At 40.7% G+C, this 18313-nt stretch overlaps 1 protein-coding gene across 1 annotated transcript; it reads left to right on the top strand.

Moving 5' to 3' along the window:
• Positions 1-9257: 9257 nt before the first annotated feature.
• LOC306924244 (galanin receptor type 1-like) lies at positions 9258-17753 on the top strand (the record flags this gene model as incomplete). Its single annotated transcript, XM_079502681.1, has 3 exons — positions 9258-9926; positions 10028-10093; positions 17433-17753. The coding sequence occupies 3 exons, from the start codon at positions 9258-9260 to the stop codon at positions 17751-17753; spliced, it is 1056 nt and encodes a 351-aa protein (XP_079358807.1).
• Between the last annotated feature and the right edge of the window lie 560 nt (positions 17754-18313).

Genomic DNA, 18313 nt, shown 5'->3' on the forward strand with positions numbered 1-18313 from the left:
CTTAATGTTAACGAAGTCCACACCCACAACACCAGAGGGAGTGCAACGAACCATGTACAACCCAGATTCGGCACAAACAAGGGACTAAATTATTTTCGCTCCTATGCCACCAAAATGTGGAACGCCCTACCAACAGTCATTAAGACTTGCGAATCCCTTGACTCCTTCAAAACCGCTCTCAAAGGGCACCTACGGACGGCCGCAATTCGAAACTGGCCCCGTAAAATCTGAATCCCCCCCCACCGCCCCCCCTTTTTTCCCTCACTGTATATGTTTCTTTTCCCTTTTTACCTCCATTATGATGAATTCCTGTTCTGTTTTTTGTCTATATAGAAGTGTCTATTTGTACGTCTCTAAATGTTTTGATGAATTGAACATGGTGGACCCTGTTGTAAACAAGTGTAATGCTTAATTGGGTCGTCCACTCACAGTTAACAGCCTTTGTATTGAGTTTGTGCTCGAAATGTACTGTAATTCTGCAAACTGTTAATAAATATTTCAATCAATCAATCAAAAAACCACTGGTTAATACAAGGCTGGGTTGTTGTTTTTATTTCAAGTAAACACTTGCTATGCATCCCATGTCTTATATCTTTAATGCATTAATGTTGTCACGGTGTGACTCAGGAGAACAGACAGTCAGGAAGCAGAGCAGGTCAAATGCAGGTGATTTATTCTCCAAAACACAGGAACACAATAGTGAATGCAGGAGAAAGAACACTAGGAGAACATAACTAGGACTAAACACAGTAACATCTAAACTCTGGCAGGGAAAACAAGGAACTGAGGGTTTAAGACAAGTAGACACAGGATGACAATACACAGGTGAACAGAACTAACAATCAATCAACAGGGATTGGCTGGGAAATTAACAGGACACAGGAGGAGAAAACTAGCAATCACAGGGAGGTTAGACAAGACAGGAAACAGTAACTAGGGAAAACAGGAAACACTAGGACATCACTACATAATAAAAGTACACAACATATCATGACAAATGTGCTTATATCACTATGTAATTATAGTTATAATAAGCATGTAGGAGCCATGAATTGGATTATTGTAATATTTTGGTCAATGAAATGAATGGGCCGTCACTGGTGTTAATGTGATTGATTGACGGGCATAGGGGCGGACCTTCACTGAAGGTTCACTGAATAAGGTGGCCTGTTCACCTGTTTGACACACAGTGAGAGAGAGGGGGTGTGTGGGACGCCGTACTTTTTGTTGACCGCTTTATTTTGCTTTATTTTATTTACGTTGATCGCTGTGATTACTTTGATTTATGTTTGAGCACCCTTTGAGTCATTCATATTGCTTTAATAAACCCCTTAAACGCATTGTTTTGGATCCAGCGAATCCCTTTTGTATGCGGAGCAGAGCGTGTCTGACAACCTGGCCCATCCCATCGCCTCTCAGCGACTTTAAGGTTATTTTCTCATGTAGTCGCTTTACAAAGCACTCACAAAATACTCATAATGCTCATAAAACAATAATCATAACACATTATAAAGCATGGTCAAGTGTGTATATATATATATATATATATATATACATATACACATTGTTGAAGAGTTTCCATCCTCCATCCTGATTATCCCCTCAGGGATCAATAATGGTTTATCTTATCTCACAAGTCTAGACAGCACATGCAGATGGATAGACTTAACACAGTGAGTTACAATGGTCATAAAAAGATAAAATAATATTTCACACTGACTATCTGAAGCTGTTTGAATGTATCACTACGAGGCCCCATGAGTTGCAGCTTTTATTTTAATGAAAACATTAAAGCATCAGGATTCCTACACTCAAACATACATCTCAACTTGACTACCCTGTTTAAACAGGGTATTTAGAAGTTTCAAAGATACACAAATGAATGAAACTTCTAAATTAGTTTTAGCTTCAAGGATGCCAAAGATCAATACATTTTTTATACATTTCATCACGCTGCAACTCCTTGTACTCGGAGCTCAGCAAAAAAGCTATTGCTCATCTTCAACTATGCCAAATGCCAAAATTATGCATTGACTATGACACGCAAGTGTCATATTGCATTTATAATGTCATTTCATCACTCTGCAACTCCTTGTACTCGGATCTCAGCAAAAAAGATATTGCTCATCTTCAACTATGCCAAATGCCAAAATTCTGCATTGACTATGACACGCTATCACATATGGCATCACACACGGATCCAAGATTCCCTTCAATGGTTGCTGGTCAATTTCAGATTTTAAGATGTTGGCCAGGTTCTCAGTTACATTTGAGAAAATGCTGGTCCTGTATGAGCCTGTGCGAGTGTGCACAGCTTTAGATCCTCGGGTAGGGCTCTCTGTTTAAATCACTTTTGAAAACATGCTTTTGTATTCCAGTCCTTTATAATATAACCAAACGCCCCCTAAACTAAACACATTCCACTACTTAGCACTTTCAGGTATTGAAGGTGTTAATTCTGCTGCAGTGGATTCAATTTATTACAAGATTAAGATCACTTTAAGCCTTATTTATTTCCTTGCACACTTTTATGTTTGTCTCAAAGTGTTTATTGATTTCATTGTTGTTTATTTTACCATTTAAAATGTTATTGACCATTGTTATTTTTGCTGTATTTTCAAAAAGCGCCTTATGAATGTATTAGAATAACTATAATTTACGACTGTTGAAATATATCTCGCCAACAAAAGGCCCCTATCTACTGGAGTACTATTGGGCAGGTGGTCAAAAAACAATACAACTGTCCATGCACTGTCTGTGCATGCGCCTAATCGATGACCAGTCCTCTTCTCCTGTATCAAACCTAATGCTTATTAAGCATGGGCCTGGTGTCTCCTTTCAGAGCTAATCATTTAAAGTGGATACAAGGGTGATAACATCACATACATAGACCCTATAGGCCACTGTTTCTCAGCCAGTGATCTGTGGATGTCATGATTACAGGTGGTCCATAGAATTTGTGTTTGTTTGTTGTATTATTAGAGGTATAGCCGCTATTGTAGACTACTAGATTCACATCTAGTAGTCTACAATATCGGCTATACTAAATTTAGATCCATGAAATCTCAAAACTGCATCTTGTGATCGCTGACCCCTTTGCTGATGACATCAACATCAGCCTGTCGAACCAATTATACCCACTCAGCACAACGCATCCCCGGGCCATCGGCGACACACACGCCAAGTTTGAAGTTAGTCTAGGGGTGCCTGAGAAAATGTGTTATATCTATAATTATATCTCCTAAGTTCACAAACGTTAACCATTAAAAGCTTCGAAATGAATATTGACTGACTTGATATTCTTTGTTGCTCGTGATATCACACACTGTAAATATCTGATCTACATGCTTGTATAGGCTAGATCAGTTACAGTTGGGTGCCACCGATATTGTCCCTTATCATTTGACCCATTTAGGCCTGACCTCAATTTTAAAAAATCCTTCTAAATCCTCCAGTTTTCTGAACTAAATATTTTCACGATTTTTCAATAGCTAAATTATAACATAATGTTTAAAACACCAAAAGGGGTTTTGCGCAGATCACGCAAACCTCAGCAAAAAGAAAAGGACAATATCGATGGCCTCCAACTGTAGGCTAGATCAGTTAGTTTTGTTGCACGACACCGGAGGTCTGACACGCAACTAGAATCTGTCTTGAAGATCATTAGTGTTAAAGTTTAACACAAAATATTTGAAATAAAATAGAACTAACTACATGTCTTCTTGTATACTGTACTATATACCAATGGTGGAACAAGTACATTTGTTACTTAAGTAAAAGTATCAATACTGCAATGTAGAACTACTCCATTACAAGTAAAAGTCTGGTAATCAACATTTACTTGAGTAAAAGTATACCATCAAAATGTACTTAAAGTACCAAAAGTACTAGAAAGTACTCATTATGCAGATGGTCCCATTTAAAAAGTTCAAAATGCATAAAAAAACATTAGAAATAGCTTGTAGTTCGGCTATTTTCAAATGGTTGAAAGGGCTGAAGTGGTTAATGTATGTTTTGTATAATAATCCAAATCTACAAAGTAACTACTAAAGTTTTAAAATAAATGTAGTGGAGTAAAAGTACAATATTTGCATCTGAGATGTAATGGAGGAGAGGTAAAAGTAATGGAAATTGGAAATGCTCAAGTAAAGTACAAATACCTCAAAACTGTACAGTACTATAAGTACAGTAAATGTACTTTCCACCACTGGTACATACTATATAGCTGTGTTGGTGAGCGGGGTGGTCTATGAGGATTGTTCAAACTATGCTAGTGGTCCAAAGCTGAAGCAAAAGAAAAGGTTGAGAACCACAGCTATAGATCACCCGCAAGCCGCAACCACCATTTAACTCCAAAGGTTATCTGCTGTTGTAGTGTGGCTTTCATTTGTTGAGCAAAATGTAAGAAGTGATGCTTCCACATTATGTACGGTATCTAGATGGAGATAACGATAGGAGGCACTTTCCTCACCTTCTTATCAGAAGGAGTGATACATGGATTTGTTGTTAAGATTTACTCACCAATTTCACTCCAACAGACAACAACAAAAATGGCCTTTCCCTCCAAAGATGGAAATGGGACAGAATAAGTGTAAACTTGGATACGTAATACAATTAATAAAATGTTTTCCCTGTAGTAGCAAAGTTAGGTGAACTTCACAGTAGGCTGATATTACAAAGAGTAATCTCCTCAAGGACATGGGAATCCGAGGCCAGGCCCAACGTCAAACCATCAAAGCCCTGGCCAGCGCTGCTGAAAGAGCAAGCCAGTGGCAGGAGGAGAGACAACAGCTGGGCTCCGAAATGATGCCTAGGTCATGGTCCGGTGAGGGGTTGAAGGGGATAGGGGCGGAGGGGGGCACACCTGGGACGCCAGGAGTTGCTGTTGAACCCTCTTGACGTGTCGTGGGCGTAAGTCAATGAAACACCAAAGATGGAGGGCGCCCACCTGACGACCCCAGTGAAACCCTTAGCCCCTTCCACCCACCACCAAGCCTCGCTCACGGAATGTCTTGATGAATTGAAATGTACTGTAATTCTGCAAACTGGTAATCAATCAATGCCCCTGCACCCCTGATACCTGTGAATCACCTGCCCAATGGTGGACGCCAGAGATGTCATGGAGTCTTGGATGAACTTTGTTCATTGTCACGCTAATGACAGGCTCTGGTGCCACATATACCAAACCAGTAATTCACTGCACTTACTGGTAGACATTGCCTCACCCAACTATTTTGTTTCTGATGTTTCTGATGTTTCTGATATATATGTATAAATGGATTGTAACACCCCGTCCCATTCAGGTATGCGGTTAGGCGCAAGCTTGGCTCAGGGAGGAGGACGCCCCTGCCATGCAGAGTCCAAGGCACTTTGGATAATAACATCATATCCTGTGTTTGTAAAACTGTACTAAACTACTCATCCATCTCAATAATGATAATGCGTCATTTCTCCTGAAGCTACTGGGAGACATCACAGGAAAACAGGACATAAACACTCTTGTGTTGTGGTGTAGTGCTACCACTGGACATTCAAGTGCACACTTGATAATTTGATCAATATCTGTAACCACCCTTGATTTTATCCCTTCAATATATAGAAGAGCCCCATCTAGTGGGAATTTAAAATATGCACTCTCAGTAATCTTAGGAGTCTTGTTTCATAATTATAGGATCCGCAGCAGCAGTCAAACCAAACAGACGCGTTTCTGTGCGCAGGCCTTTGTCAGTGTAGGAATTTACATACAAGTGGAAATAACATAAAGAATTTCTGATAATTTAAAAGCGATATGGCCGTGTCTAATTCTTAAATGACATTCATAATAATAAAAAGCATAGAATATATCATATAAGGTGTCATCAGTATCTCATAATAACACACACAAATCCACAGCAGCAGACTAATTAATTAGATAATTAAATTAAATAATGAATAAGGAATGGATCCAAAATGCTCGTCTTTGCAATAATAACCGGTCCCTATGCCTTGAAACCTCATGGTACACAAATCATGTCCATTGTCCAATACTGTTGAAGTGTCTGGCTATAGGGGATTTTTCATCTTTTGTTCTGATATTGCTTTTATGTTCTGTGATTCTGGTTCTTAATTCCCTTTTAGTTTTCCCTACGTAGCAGAAGCCACAAGGACATGTAAGGAGATACAAACTACATATATTGTCCTACAAGTAATTCTCCCTTTTATTTATTTTTTACCTGTGTGGGGATGTCTCTTCTTTAATCATGGCATTGCAATTAAGGCAGCCTTTGCAGGGGTAATTTCTGAATCTGCACCCAGCATACTCCTGAACTCGAGCGAGCCTTTCCCTTGAAGTGAGTAATAGAGAGAACACACTGACATGATGGTGACTGGTGGTGAATGAAATGGAAAAGCATGGTTTGAGAAAAGCAATCTCTAGATTGTTGGTTACCATTAGAATATTGTGCCACATCATCATCTCAGAGTTTTTGCTTGTCTCTGTTTGACAAATGACAAATTAGTGTTGCATAAACCTAATATACAATATCAATTTATCATCTGCTATCATTCTTCAATGACCTTCTGTTTTGTTTACTGTCATCTGTTTGTTGTCAATTTTTATTTTGTAGTCAGTCTAACCTTTCAAACATAAATATAGCGTCCATTTAGGGGTCCGACATATTCAGTCAAATTGTATTAAATAAAACCCCCCTGCAGACATACTGTAACTGCATTTGTTTCCCTTTTTTGTTGCCAATAATTGCTTTTTATCAGATGTAGAGAGACATGAAGATCAGAGAGGGATGGAGACATGTATCAGAGAGGGATGTAGGGAGACATGAAGATCAGAGAGGGATGTAGAGAGACATGAAGATCAGAGAGGGATGGAGGGATGGAGACATGACGGGAGTCAGAGAGACATGAAGATCAGAGAGGGATGGAGACATGTGGGACATGACGGGAGTCAGAGAGACATGAAGATCAGAGAGGGATGGAGACATGAAGATCAGAGAGGGATGGAGACATGAAGATCAGAGAGGGATGGAGACATGAAGATCAGAGAGGGATGTAGGGAGACATGAAGATCAGAGAGGGATGGAGACATGAAGATCAGAGAGGGATGGAGACATGAAGATCAGAGAGGGATGTAGGGAGACATGAAGATCAGAGAGGGATGGAGACATGTATCAGAGAGGGATGTAGGGAGACATGTGGGACATGACGGGAGTCAGAGAGACATGAAGATCAGAGAGGGATGGAGACATGTTGGACATGACGGGAGTCAGATTTAAACTCTGAATTGAACTTGCAGGTGGTGCGTCCAAAAGGTTTTCAGGTGAGACTCAAACGATACATTTTAATTTGGTGTGTCCCCTGCACTCCCCAGGACTCAAGCTTACAGTACAAAACACATTAATAAAGCACTTTTGCACAATTGAATAGTGAAATAGCCATTATGCAACACATTATGAGCTTGTAGATCTGTTATTTTCACTACTACTTGTTTTTATGGATTTCTGTCCCTGAAATTCTTTAGAAAAAAGGTTGAATTTGTTTTTGAAAGTGTCTAAAACTTTGACTTCCTTTTTTGTTTTAGATTTTTGAAAATGTTTTGCAATAATAATGAAAACTAAATATAGGAAATTCAAACGAAATGGGTAAATATAAACACAAAATGCACTAAATGGCTGCGCCACCAGGCAGGCATAAATGCTTACGTCACACACCCACTCAATCTGAGGAGAAATCAGTGAATTTGTAAGCCTTGGCCCAGCCACATTTGGTCTATTATGTTTTTGTTTTTTTTCTGCTTCTGTTGCCAAAGACGCTGTCTTGCTGAGCATTATGTAATTTAATTTCCTAGCACAGCTGCATCCAAGCCAACATAAGGCAGCAGAAAAACATCTTACAATAAATGCACCACATCTCTGTGCATATATGTGTGTATGTACGTCTGTAATCCACGTAATTTGAGAACAGTTCACCCCACGGACTTCAAATTTGACACACGCGTGCAACACCACAGGGAGTGCACTGCAGTGCCTGGCCTTGAGTCGGTCGGATACACGGTTGTCCAGAAACGCCACAAAACTATCTGGTCAGGCTCTGCCAGAGGACCTAATGAGCCTATAAGTCTCCTCACCTGTAGAATTCCCAGCCTCTGCCATGGCAACCCCACACCTGCCAAAAGATTCCTTAACCAGTCCACTTTTCACAGTCATTAGGCAGACAGATGTACAGAGATCTCCATGTATGGCCACAAAAGGGACACAGACAAACGTTTAAAAGAGGGTGCTATATGACAATGGATATAACATTTTATACAAGGGTGGGGTATGCATTCCCGATTTTCATTGTCCTCAACTGTCATCGTTCCCAAGTAGACCGGTGCCGACGGGCACAGGTCTAGTTTCATATAAGAGAGACAAGGACCAGTTGAGACATGGAACATTGTTTTTGCTCATAAATAGTCCTACGCGCACTTGCTGTCAGATGACATAAAAAACACTAATACGTCATAAAGTGTTTCTACCTGTCAACAAAACATGTTACAGATAACAAACAATCGGCATGCCTGACTGTGTCTTAATGGTGCCGGAGATTAGCTGGTAATGGACGGACGGACACATGCACAGTTTGCACACACACGGACAAAACATAATCTCTCGTTTCTCTCCCCATGCCTTCGGCCTGGTGGAGACAACAAACTTGGAGTTATAGCCTATTTTAGCCAGCTGCCAGCCCAGTATAGAGGCACATTGGGCGGTCATACGGCGCTGCTGACGTTACACAGCCCATCCCCTCCTCTCCTATAATTTGAGGGAACTCGAGGCGAAGATCATTTCTCATCCATTCAGCAGCGCGCCAGTGCAGATGCATCAGGTGCCCAAGTATTCAAAAGTAGCTGAGCGGCGGACTTTGGATAAACTGAACGAAAGTATAATATGTTTAGATTTTTTTATTTTCCGTATAAAAATATCGAATATGGACAAGTAGGCCTAAACTTTATAGATTAACCCCAAGAGGTCTCGATGAGCTATGGAAACGTGTTTTTCTTTTAGCCTTTTTCAAAGCTTTTGCCTATATGTGGAAAATATGACATTAGCCTAAGGTTGTGGGTAAAAACTTGCCACGATATGTCTCAGAACGCTTGGAGGATAGCGATGTCATGACAGGCGTGCGCGTCGTGTCTAGTCTAAGGTCGTGCCATGCATTTTACGCACAGACAGACTGGTGACATTTCCCACGTCTGAAGTCGTTCGGCATCACCAGAGAAAAGCATGAACTCGTCAGAGTTCGTCGGTGTTCCCTACGAAGAGGAACCATGGAACCTCAGCAGAATAGACGAGGAGGAGGAAAAACTTTTATTTGGGATCGGCACGGATAATTTCGTCACGCTGCTGGTGTTCGGGATCATCTTTACGCTCGGCGTGCTGGGGAACTCCTTGGTGATCACGGTGCTGGCCCGGAACAAGCCCGGCAAATCTCGAAGCACGACCAACATATTCATCCTCAATCTTAGCATAGCAGATCTTTCGTACCTTCTGTTTTGCATCCCCTTTCAGTCAACCATCTACATGATGCCGACGTGGGTTCTGGGCGCCTTCATTTGCAAATTCATCCATTATTTCTTCACCGTTTCCATGCTGGTCAGCATCTTCACACTGTCTGCCATGTCCGTGGACCGTTACATTGCCATTGTACATTCCCGAAAGTCCTCTTCTATCCGAGTGGCTAAACATGCCTTCATCGGAGTGGTGGTCATTTGGATACTATCCATGGCTATGGCTGCGCCCGTGATGTATTACCAGAACATATTTAAGCGAGATAATCATACCTTTTGCTGGGAAGGATGGCCAAATCAGACGCAGAAGAGGATTTATGTGGTGTGCACTTTTGTGTTTGGTTATGTGTTGCCTCTTCTGCTGATCTCGTTCTGTTATGCAAAGGTAAGCATAATAGGCAGCCTACTTGTATTACCCCAAATTGTTCACCCTGATACAAAGTATCTTTCATTTGTTCAGTAATGCTTATTTGTCTGTGCCTGCAGGTTTTACATCACTTGCACAAAAAGCTAAGACACATGTCCAAAAAGTCAGAGGCATCAAAGAAAAAGGTATGTATATTTAAACATGCCAACAGTACATTTTGATAAACATAATTAATGAGTAACTACATGTGAATAGTCTATGACAATCAGATCAAGTAACACACGTAATCTGATTCAATGTTCAAGAATGTTGAAAACGGTGAGCTTATAGACAGGATAATGAATTTCAGTTAAAAACATTTGAATATATTATGATAATAGGCCTATAGAATAAGATGATGATCATGATGATCATTCTGAATTATTAAATTGCTTATTAGAAATAAAGGTATAACTTTATAAAGGTTGCTAAGAGCTAATCAATTCAGCTCAATATAAAACAATATCAATTATATAAATTATTTCAGCTTCCCCATTTTTAACTTTCATAATTAATACACTGGGCACATAAGGGTTAGGGGCTTCTCTCTCTCTCTCTCTCTCTCTCTCTCCCGTCAAAGCATTATCACACATCATGTAACATTTATTGAAAAATAAATTACATAACCATAGGACAACGAGTTGATCCAGGAAGGGACAAAGCTCAATGAAGGCAAATTAATTCAACGTGTACAGCAGGCTGACAAATTGTGACAAAGTGTTTGTCTCACAGTTTTCACAGAATCACTCACTGGCAAAGTAATCAAAGATAGATTATTATCTCATTCTCAACTCAACCAACACACGCACGCACGAGCACACACACGCACGCGTCCATGGTGGACCCTCTTGTAAACAAGTGTAATGCTTAATTGGGTCGTCCACTCACAGTTAACAGTCTTTGTATTGAGTTTGTGCTTGAAATGTACTGTAATTCTGCAAACTGTTAATACATATTTCAATCAATCAATCAAAACACACACACACACACACACACACACACACACACACACACACACACACACACACACACACACACACACACACACACACACACACACACACACACACACACACACAGTTTGCCATCTGATCATTTGTATTGCAAAGTGCCAGTAATCCACTGTTGGCCATTTGATTAGTGTATACTGTAGTGTATTGCAGTGGTAGAAAGTAACTAAGTATATTTACTTAAGTACAATTATTGAGGTATTTGTACTTACTTGAGTATTTCCAATGTCTAATACTTCTACTCCATTACATCTCAGAGGTAAATATTGTAAATGAATGACTTTTTATTACAAAACATACAACAACTTCAGCCAATTAAAATTAGCCAATCTACAAAATCACAATGCGTGTGTAGATGTGCTATTTTCAAAAGATTCTTATACATTTGAAAATATTTGAAAAAGGCACATTCTGTATAATGAGTAGGGGAGAGCCGCCATGTTTGTAACATTTTGCACGTTTCACTCTTTTACTCAGAGATCCTTTTATCTACATATGTAATATTTTCAGGCAAAGGACCTGTCTGCTATCATAAACCACTTCAAGTTTTTCAATAATGAAACAGGTCGGGAGTTATTTAACCGAAAGTGGACGCTGTTCCAGTGTTACATTTGTTGCGCATATGGGATTAACGGCCGGCATGCGCCATAAATATAACAACGTAAAAAATATAATACCATGGATGTGATGAGAAAATGTATCAAACATAAGGGAATTATTCAATATTACCGGGTGTACCAGTTTGGGCATTTGAGTCAGTTCAATGTGAAAATACATTGATTACACAAAAAGATAAAACGTTTGATTGATTGAGTAACGTTGTACAATGTTATACAACCCTAAACTGATTTAGAATACACGCTGACTCAACACAATATTGGCCAATATGTCAAATATGTAATATGTAATATGACTTTGCAAGTCCTTCTTTGGCGTTGCTTACAGACCAGAACTAACGTGCATAGTGTCTAAAAACGATGCAAACTAATGAAGAACATAAGCATGCAGACATCCATGTGGATTTTAGCTCATCAACATCAAAGAAAATATTTGTAGACCACAGAACCTCAAGGTGAATCTTTTTATGCATTTTGAGAAAAGCCAGTTTTCCGTCAATAACTTCCACTAGGATGAAGGAAAACACTTGAAACTTCCTGGGCAAGTAGAGTATACGTTGCTGTACATATACTGATGCGATGACGTCATGATGGCGTTGACAAATCAAGAGTTAACGTGCATGTTACAACCATGACGCGTTACAACCGTGGCGGCTCTCCCCTACTTTCTACTTTGGTACAAGTACATTTTGATACAAATACGTTTGTACTTTTACTTAAGACATTTTTGAATACCGGACTTTTACTTGTAACAGAGAATTTCTGCATTGCAGTATTCATTGATACTTTTACCTTAAGTAAAGAATGTGAGTATTTTTTCCACCACTGGTAGACTGCCATATCCTGTTAATGTAAGAGTTAACATAAATATGAATTACAGCATGTATCAATCTTTCAGTAGGACTATTTTCCGGAGAGGAAATTGAGGGAAGGCCCTTACAACCTAAGTGTACTTCGCATTCAATCATTAACTCTCATAAACTGGTGCAAAAAAGGAAATTAATGAAAGACACTGGCAGCTTTATTGTATAGGTGACATTGTCACCAGTGTGTTTCTACAATATTATTATTTTTCCAATATTCCCTACCTCTGTGATAATAATTGTACTATAAATAATGAGTGTGTACTCCAGCTGCTGAGTATAAGGAAGAAGTGACTAAAATAAATGAACAAACATGCATGCTGTTGGCTGATGACTACGGTTCATTTAACAGCAACAAAGTACATGAGATGTTTATAGTGTAACGACCCTGTGAAAGACCCAGCGCCTCTTGGCGGCTACGTGGCTTGTTAATTTTTTGTGGCTTTTGCCTTTTATTTTATATATTTTATGGAGGGACAGACAGCAGGCTGACAGGAAATGGGGAGAGAGATGGGGGGGAAGACATGCAGTAAAGGCCGTTGGGATCGGGAGTCGAACCCGCGGCACACTGCCAGACTGGATTACCAGCCAAGGTGCCTGGACCACTGAGCCATGGCCCAGGCCTTGGTGTGGCTTGTTGCTTGCCTTGTCTACTGAGTTGGAGATCGGGGTTTGAGTTTGACTCCAGCTCAGGGTGCCAAAAGTTACAATACATTTATTTATATCCTAGAGGTAGGCTATGTAGAAAATGTAAAGAGAATTGAGTCATTACAAATAGGAGTGCAACAGTTAATCGAACTAGTCATATTAATCGATTAAAAATCAATCCCGATTTGGGGCATGTCATTATAGGCAAAGATCTTCTGAAAAATTCGAAAACTTTAAAAAAAATAGTGAACATATAACCGATCTAAAAGGTCATGTCACGATGAAACGTGTTGTGAGCTTGTAGATCAGCTATTTCACAATAGTGTGACAAACAGGGATTAAAGTGGTTATAGAGGGTATGCACATGCATAACGTGAATGGGAAATCGAGTGGCAAAGTGACTTGGCAAAGTGAGTTTAATGTCATTTTAACAAATTTTTCAAAAATAGCAGATATACAAGCTCGTAGCGCGCCACTCGGTGGCGCGCTATGAGCTTGTAGATCTGCTATTTTTCAATAGCTAAATTATAACATAATGTTTAAAACACCAAAAGGGGTTCCCGCCCAAAATGATAGGACTTTTCTGTTTGGATGTATGGGCTATCAAGGCCAGACAATTTGTCATTCCTGCATAACTTCCGGGTTTGATGATGATGTCACGCGCATATACCCTCTATTAGAAATTATTCATATACAGTATAAAAAACATAATAGAAATATCCACTTTGTAGATAATTTGATTAGTCGAAAATGTAATCGGTGGAATAATCACAAAAATGGATTGTTGCAGTCCTAATGACCGAAGCTGAATCAATTGCAAATATTCAAAATACAATGTCCACACTATTTGTTTCTTGTCTGTAGTGTACAACTGTACATGATACATTAGTAAAGGCTGTGTAGACGATGAATATCAAAGAAGCCAACTGCATAATAAAAGTCTCAAGGGCACAAGGGCAGGGACAGGTTTTTGTAGATCAAACGAATCAATGAATTGATCATAATGTGAGCTCCATGTTGTGGCCTTGGAAGGTCCGTGTGGAACTCGTTATGTGAAATGCTTCGCCAGGGACAGACAGCTGGAAAAACAAGCTTACTTTCTCTGCAGTTCTGCAACAAACGTTGACCAGTTCTTATCAGCACCAAGCACACACAGTGAGACAGCTTACACATACACGCACGCACAAACGCAAGCACATGCACACACGCGCACGCACGCACAACACGCATGCACGCACACAAACACATAAACGCACACACACACACGCGCGCGCACACACACACACACACACACACACACACACACTACACACGCACAAACGTGAAGCTGAGTCACTTTGTCCAAAAAGTTATTTGTATGATTTGATGAGCCGAGAACAATCTAAATAACAATCTAATTATCTCCAGGAACTGGGGGACTTATCACCTGAGGGAATGAAAGGCGGGGAATTAATTTAATTGGCAGCCAACGCATTTTGAATGGATGTGTATAGTGCAGGTTAAGAAGGAGTTGTTTATTAGGTTGAAGAGTTTCCATCTCAATCCTCTATCCTGATTATGCATTCATTTATGCAATAAAGGTTTATATTATCTCACAAGTAAGCACAGGCAGATGGATGGACTTAACACAGTGAGCTACAATGATCATAACAATAATATTTCTGAAGCTGTTTGAATGTATCACTACGAGTCCCCATGAGTTGCAACATTTATTTAAAAACATTACCACATCAGGATTCCTATACACTCAAACATACATCTCAACATGACATACCTGTTTAACGATATATGAATGAATAGATGAATGAAACTTTTAAATTTGTTTTAGGTTCAATGATGCCAAAGATCAATACATTTTGTATCGAAGTGATACATTAAGTCACGATTCAACATATTTCCTTGCTCATGCAATTTCAATTTGAGTAGCCTATTTACAGGAGATGTTAAGTTCATAGACAGAGGATGCCTTCATGACATTTTGTGCTTATGTTTAAAACAATCATTAAAAGTCCATAGGCTGACCTCACATTTAGTTTTCTAAACAAACATTAAAAGTCCATAAAGAAATCCATAGATTTGGCTGCCATATGACATAATTTCCAAAAGCCAGATGTTGGAGGGGCTAGCGCCCCTCCAGGCTGGGGGCAAGTGTGCAGCGGCCCCGGTTAAAACAAGCAAGGGAGGCCGACGGACCGACCAGGGCCCGCCAGTGGCCAGTGATTGCCTATCCGGGGTGGCGATGGCTCAGGGGTAGAGTGGCTGGATGGTAAACGCAAGGTTGCCAGTTCAAACCCGGGCTCTCCCAGAGTTAGGGTCGAAGTGTCCTTGAGCAAGACTCTGAACCCCTAATTGCTCCTGATGTGCTGGTTGGTGCCTTGCATGGTTTCCGCTGCCATCGGTGTAAGAATGTGTGTGTGAATGGGTGAATGTAATGCACAATCTATGTAAAGCGCCTTGGATAAAGGTGCTATATAAATGCACCATTTACCATTCCGGCCCGTGACAACGCGTTTAGTGTTATCACCGGACTCGGCTAACACTAAACGCCCCAGACTCGGCCACGGCCTCCATCGCCGGAAAAACGCGCTCCCCCTGTTCCGTGTGTGTGTGTGTGTGTGTGTACGCTCGCGCGTGTGAGTGTGAAACTGTTGAGATAACTAAAGACTCTCTAGGGTTTAAGGTGAAGTCATGACTGCGTTCTTACAGCTAGCGCTAGCCAAACAAAACATTGCCCTCTCAATATCCTTTCTCCCACACAAGTGTGGGAACTTTAAATGCTTGCCTCTTTGTGTGTGTGAGAATACTTGTTTGAAACTGTTTGCTAAGATACAGCAGGCTGACACGCATGACACCCATTCATCGTTCTTTCCATCTCGCTTCCTTCATTCGTCACCCCCTCTGCCCTCCAGACTCCATTAACCATACTGACAGTTATGTAATTTGAAGTAGTTAACCTGTGTGGTGACAGCCAAGCTGAAGTCGCTGTGACATGATGCATTCATCATTCAGAGCTTCTCTTAAATGCAATAGCGGGGAAGGCCAATAGCATAACTTTTTGTTAATTTCAGGCTCCTCAGTGTTTTTACAGTCCATGTCTTTCACTGCTGTGGTCTAATTAACTCAGCTGTAAATCAGCCTTCTACAGGAATGCCTCAGAGACAGCATATCACAAAGTGTGAAATTGGCTTTTTCAGGACACTTAACAAACAATATGGCAGGGTAAACACATTGCATACAGTTTCTAACTGACATTGAAGGACCAAAGGAACCAAAGTTCTGATTGTGGTGAGGCAGACTGCAGGGAGGAAAAAATACTGGGGCACTCCATCATCAGGTGAAATTATAGATTTATTTTACAGATGAGCGAGGCAACAGCTGACCGGCGTGTTTTCAGGACTTCAAGAGGATATTTCTTCTATGTATACCTGTTCCACTGAAGAGCACCTGTTGTGGGCCACTGTGATTGAACCCATGCAGGCAGCGCTTCCTTTTTCCGTTTAAACTGACATTGAACTTTATTTATATTTATATGTGCTGCACAGCAAATCTACACACAAACAAAGCAAGAGAAGCAAAACAATGAAAAGGATGCAACATAAAAAACAACAGAATCTAACAGACAAAATTGATACAAATTTTCAACAGACAAAATTGATACAAACATTCAATGGGGCAGGAGGGGGAATGCTTTTCTGACCAAAGATATTTCAAGATGAGACTTGAAGGATGCGATAGTATCCGCTTGTCGGATGCTCTTGGAAAAGGCAGAGAAGGAACAGAGAAGGCTTGTTCTCCCTTGTTTACTCTGGAACCTTTAGGAGAGGGCCTACATGTATGGGGAGGGTTATAGGGGCAGGAGATCAACAAGATATTGGGGTGCAAGACCATTTTGTGCCTTTAAAAGGATTTTAAAAATCAATTCTAAAAGCAACAGGAAGCCAATGAAGTGTAACCAGGACCGGGGTGATGTGGATCATGTGGACCTGTCTCCTGGTGTTAGTCAGGTGCCCGGCGGCAGCATTATGGACTAATTGTAAACAGGAAATGCATTTCTGGGTTAGGCCTGTGTACAGTGCAATGCTAAGTTATGTGATGTATATAAACTGCACGCATTTATCTTGCATGTTGCGGTCGACATACAGTCAGGAGCAAGAAATGTACATATCCAGAGCTCATAGTGGTGATCAATCCTCTCAGGATTCTGGTCATTATGAGTTGGATGCACCATTTTTATCCTTGAGAGCAACACTGATTGTGTCTGTAAAAACCTTTGTATAGGTTACTGTATGATAATTCACACACCTCTGTCTCTCCCCCACCCCCTCCTTTTCCATCTTTCACCCCCAGACTGCTCAGACGGTACTGGTGGTGGTGGTGGTGTTCTGCCTGTCCTGGTTACCTCACCACATTGTCCATCTGTGGGTGGAGTTCGGGACCTTCCCGCTCACCCAAGCCTCGTTTGTGTTGCGGGTGGCCGCCCACTGTTTGGCTTACAGCAACTCCTCCGTCAACCCGGTCATCTACGCGTTCCTGTCGGAGAACTTCCGGAAGGCCTACAAACAGGTGTTCAAGTGCCAAATTGGCACCACTGACTCCCCACTCAATGACGTCAAGGAGATCCGCAGCAAGGCGGACACACCGACCTTAACTAACTGCACCAACGTGTAGACTGAAAAAAGCATGGGCTGGTAGTACAGTGAAACATACAGTAAGAAAATAACCCTAAACTGTGGCAGGATGTTGGGGGCCGCGCACCACCAGACAACGCAATGTATTGTATATATATGTTATAGTACATGTAGAAAAGTGGGGAAACAATTAAATGTGTAGATTTTCCAGTGGAACGGTAATTGTGTATATTTCCCATGGCAAATCTGTAGCTCTCTAACGCAATTACTTAATGCTTATTGTTTTATGTAAAGCAATTTGAATTGCTTTGTTGTTGAAATGTGCTATACAAATACAGTACATTTGCTCTGCCTTGCCTAACATAACCTCTAACCCCATCCCAGCAGATCTTTAGGCTGTGGTTACACTTGTCCTTCCAATGCAACGTTTGATCATGCGTTCGCTCCGTGTTCGCGCCGTCATCGGACCTTGCTTGCATTGTGATCTGATGAGCCAGACTTCACCTCAAGGGCCTCTACTCAGCTGACTTGACAGCTGCTGTATCAGTGCTGTATGTGGGCACAATGTATTAAACATAGTTCAGTCTCACAAATAGATTT

The sequence above is a fragment of the Electrona antarctica genome (assembly GCF_951216825.1).
Source record: "Electrona antarctica genome assembly, chromosome: 6".
Lineage (NCBI taxonomy): Eukaryota > Metazoa > Chordata > Actinopteri > Myctophiformes > Myctophidae > Electrona > Electrona antarctica.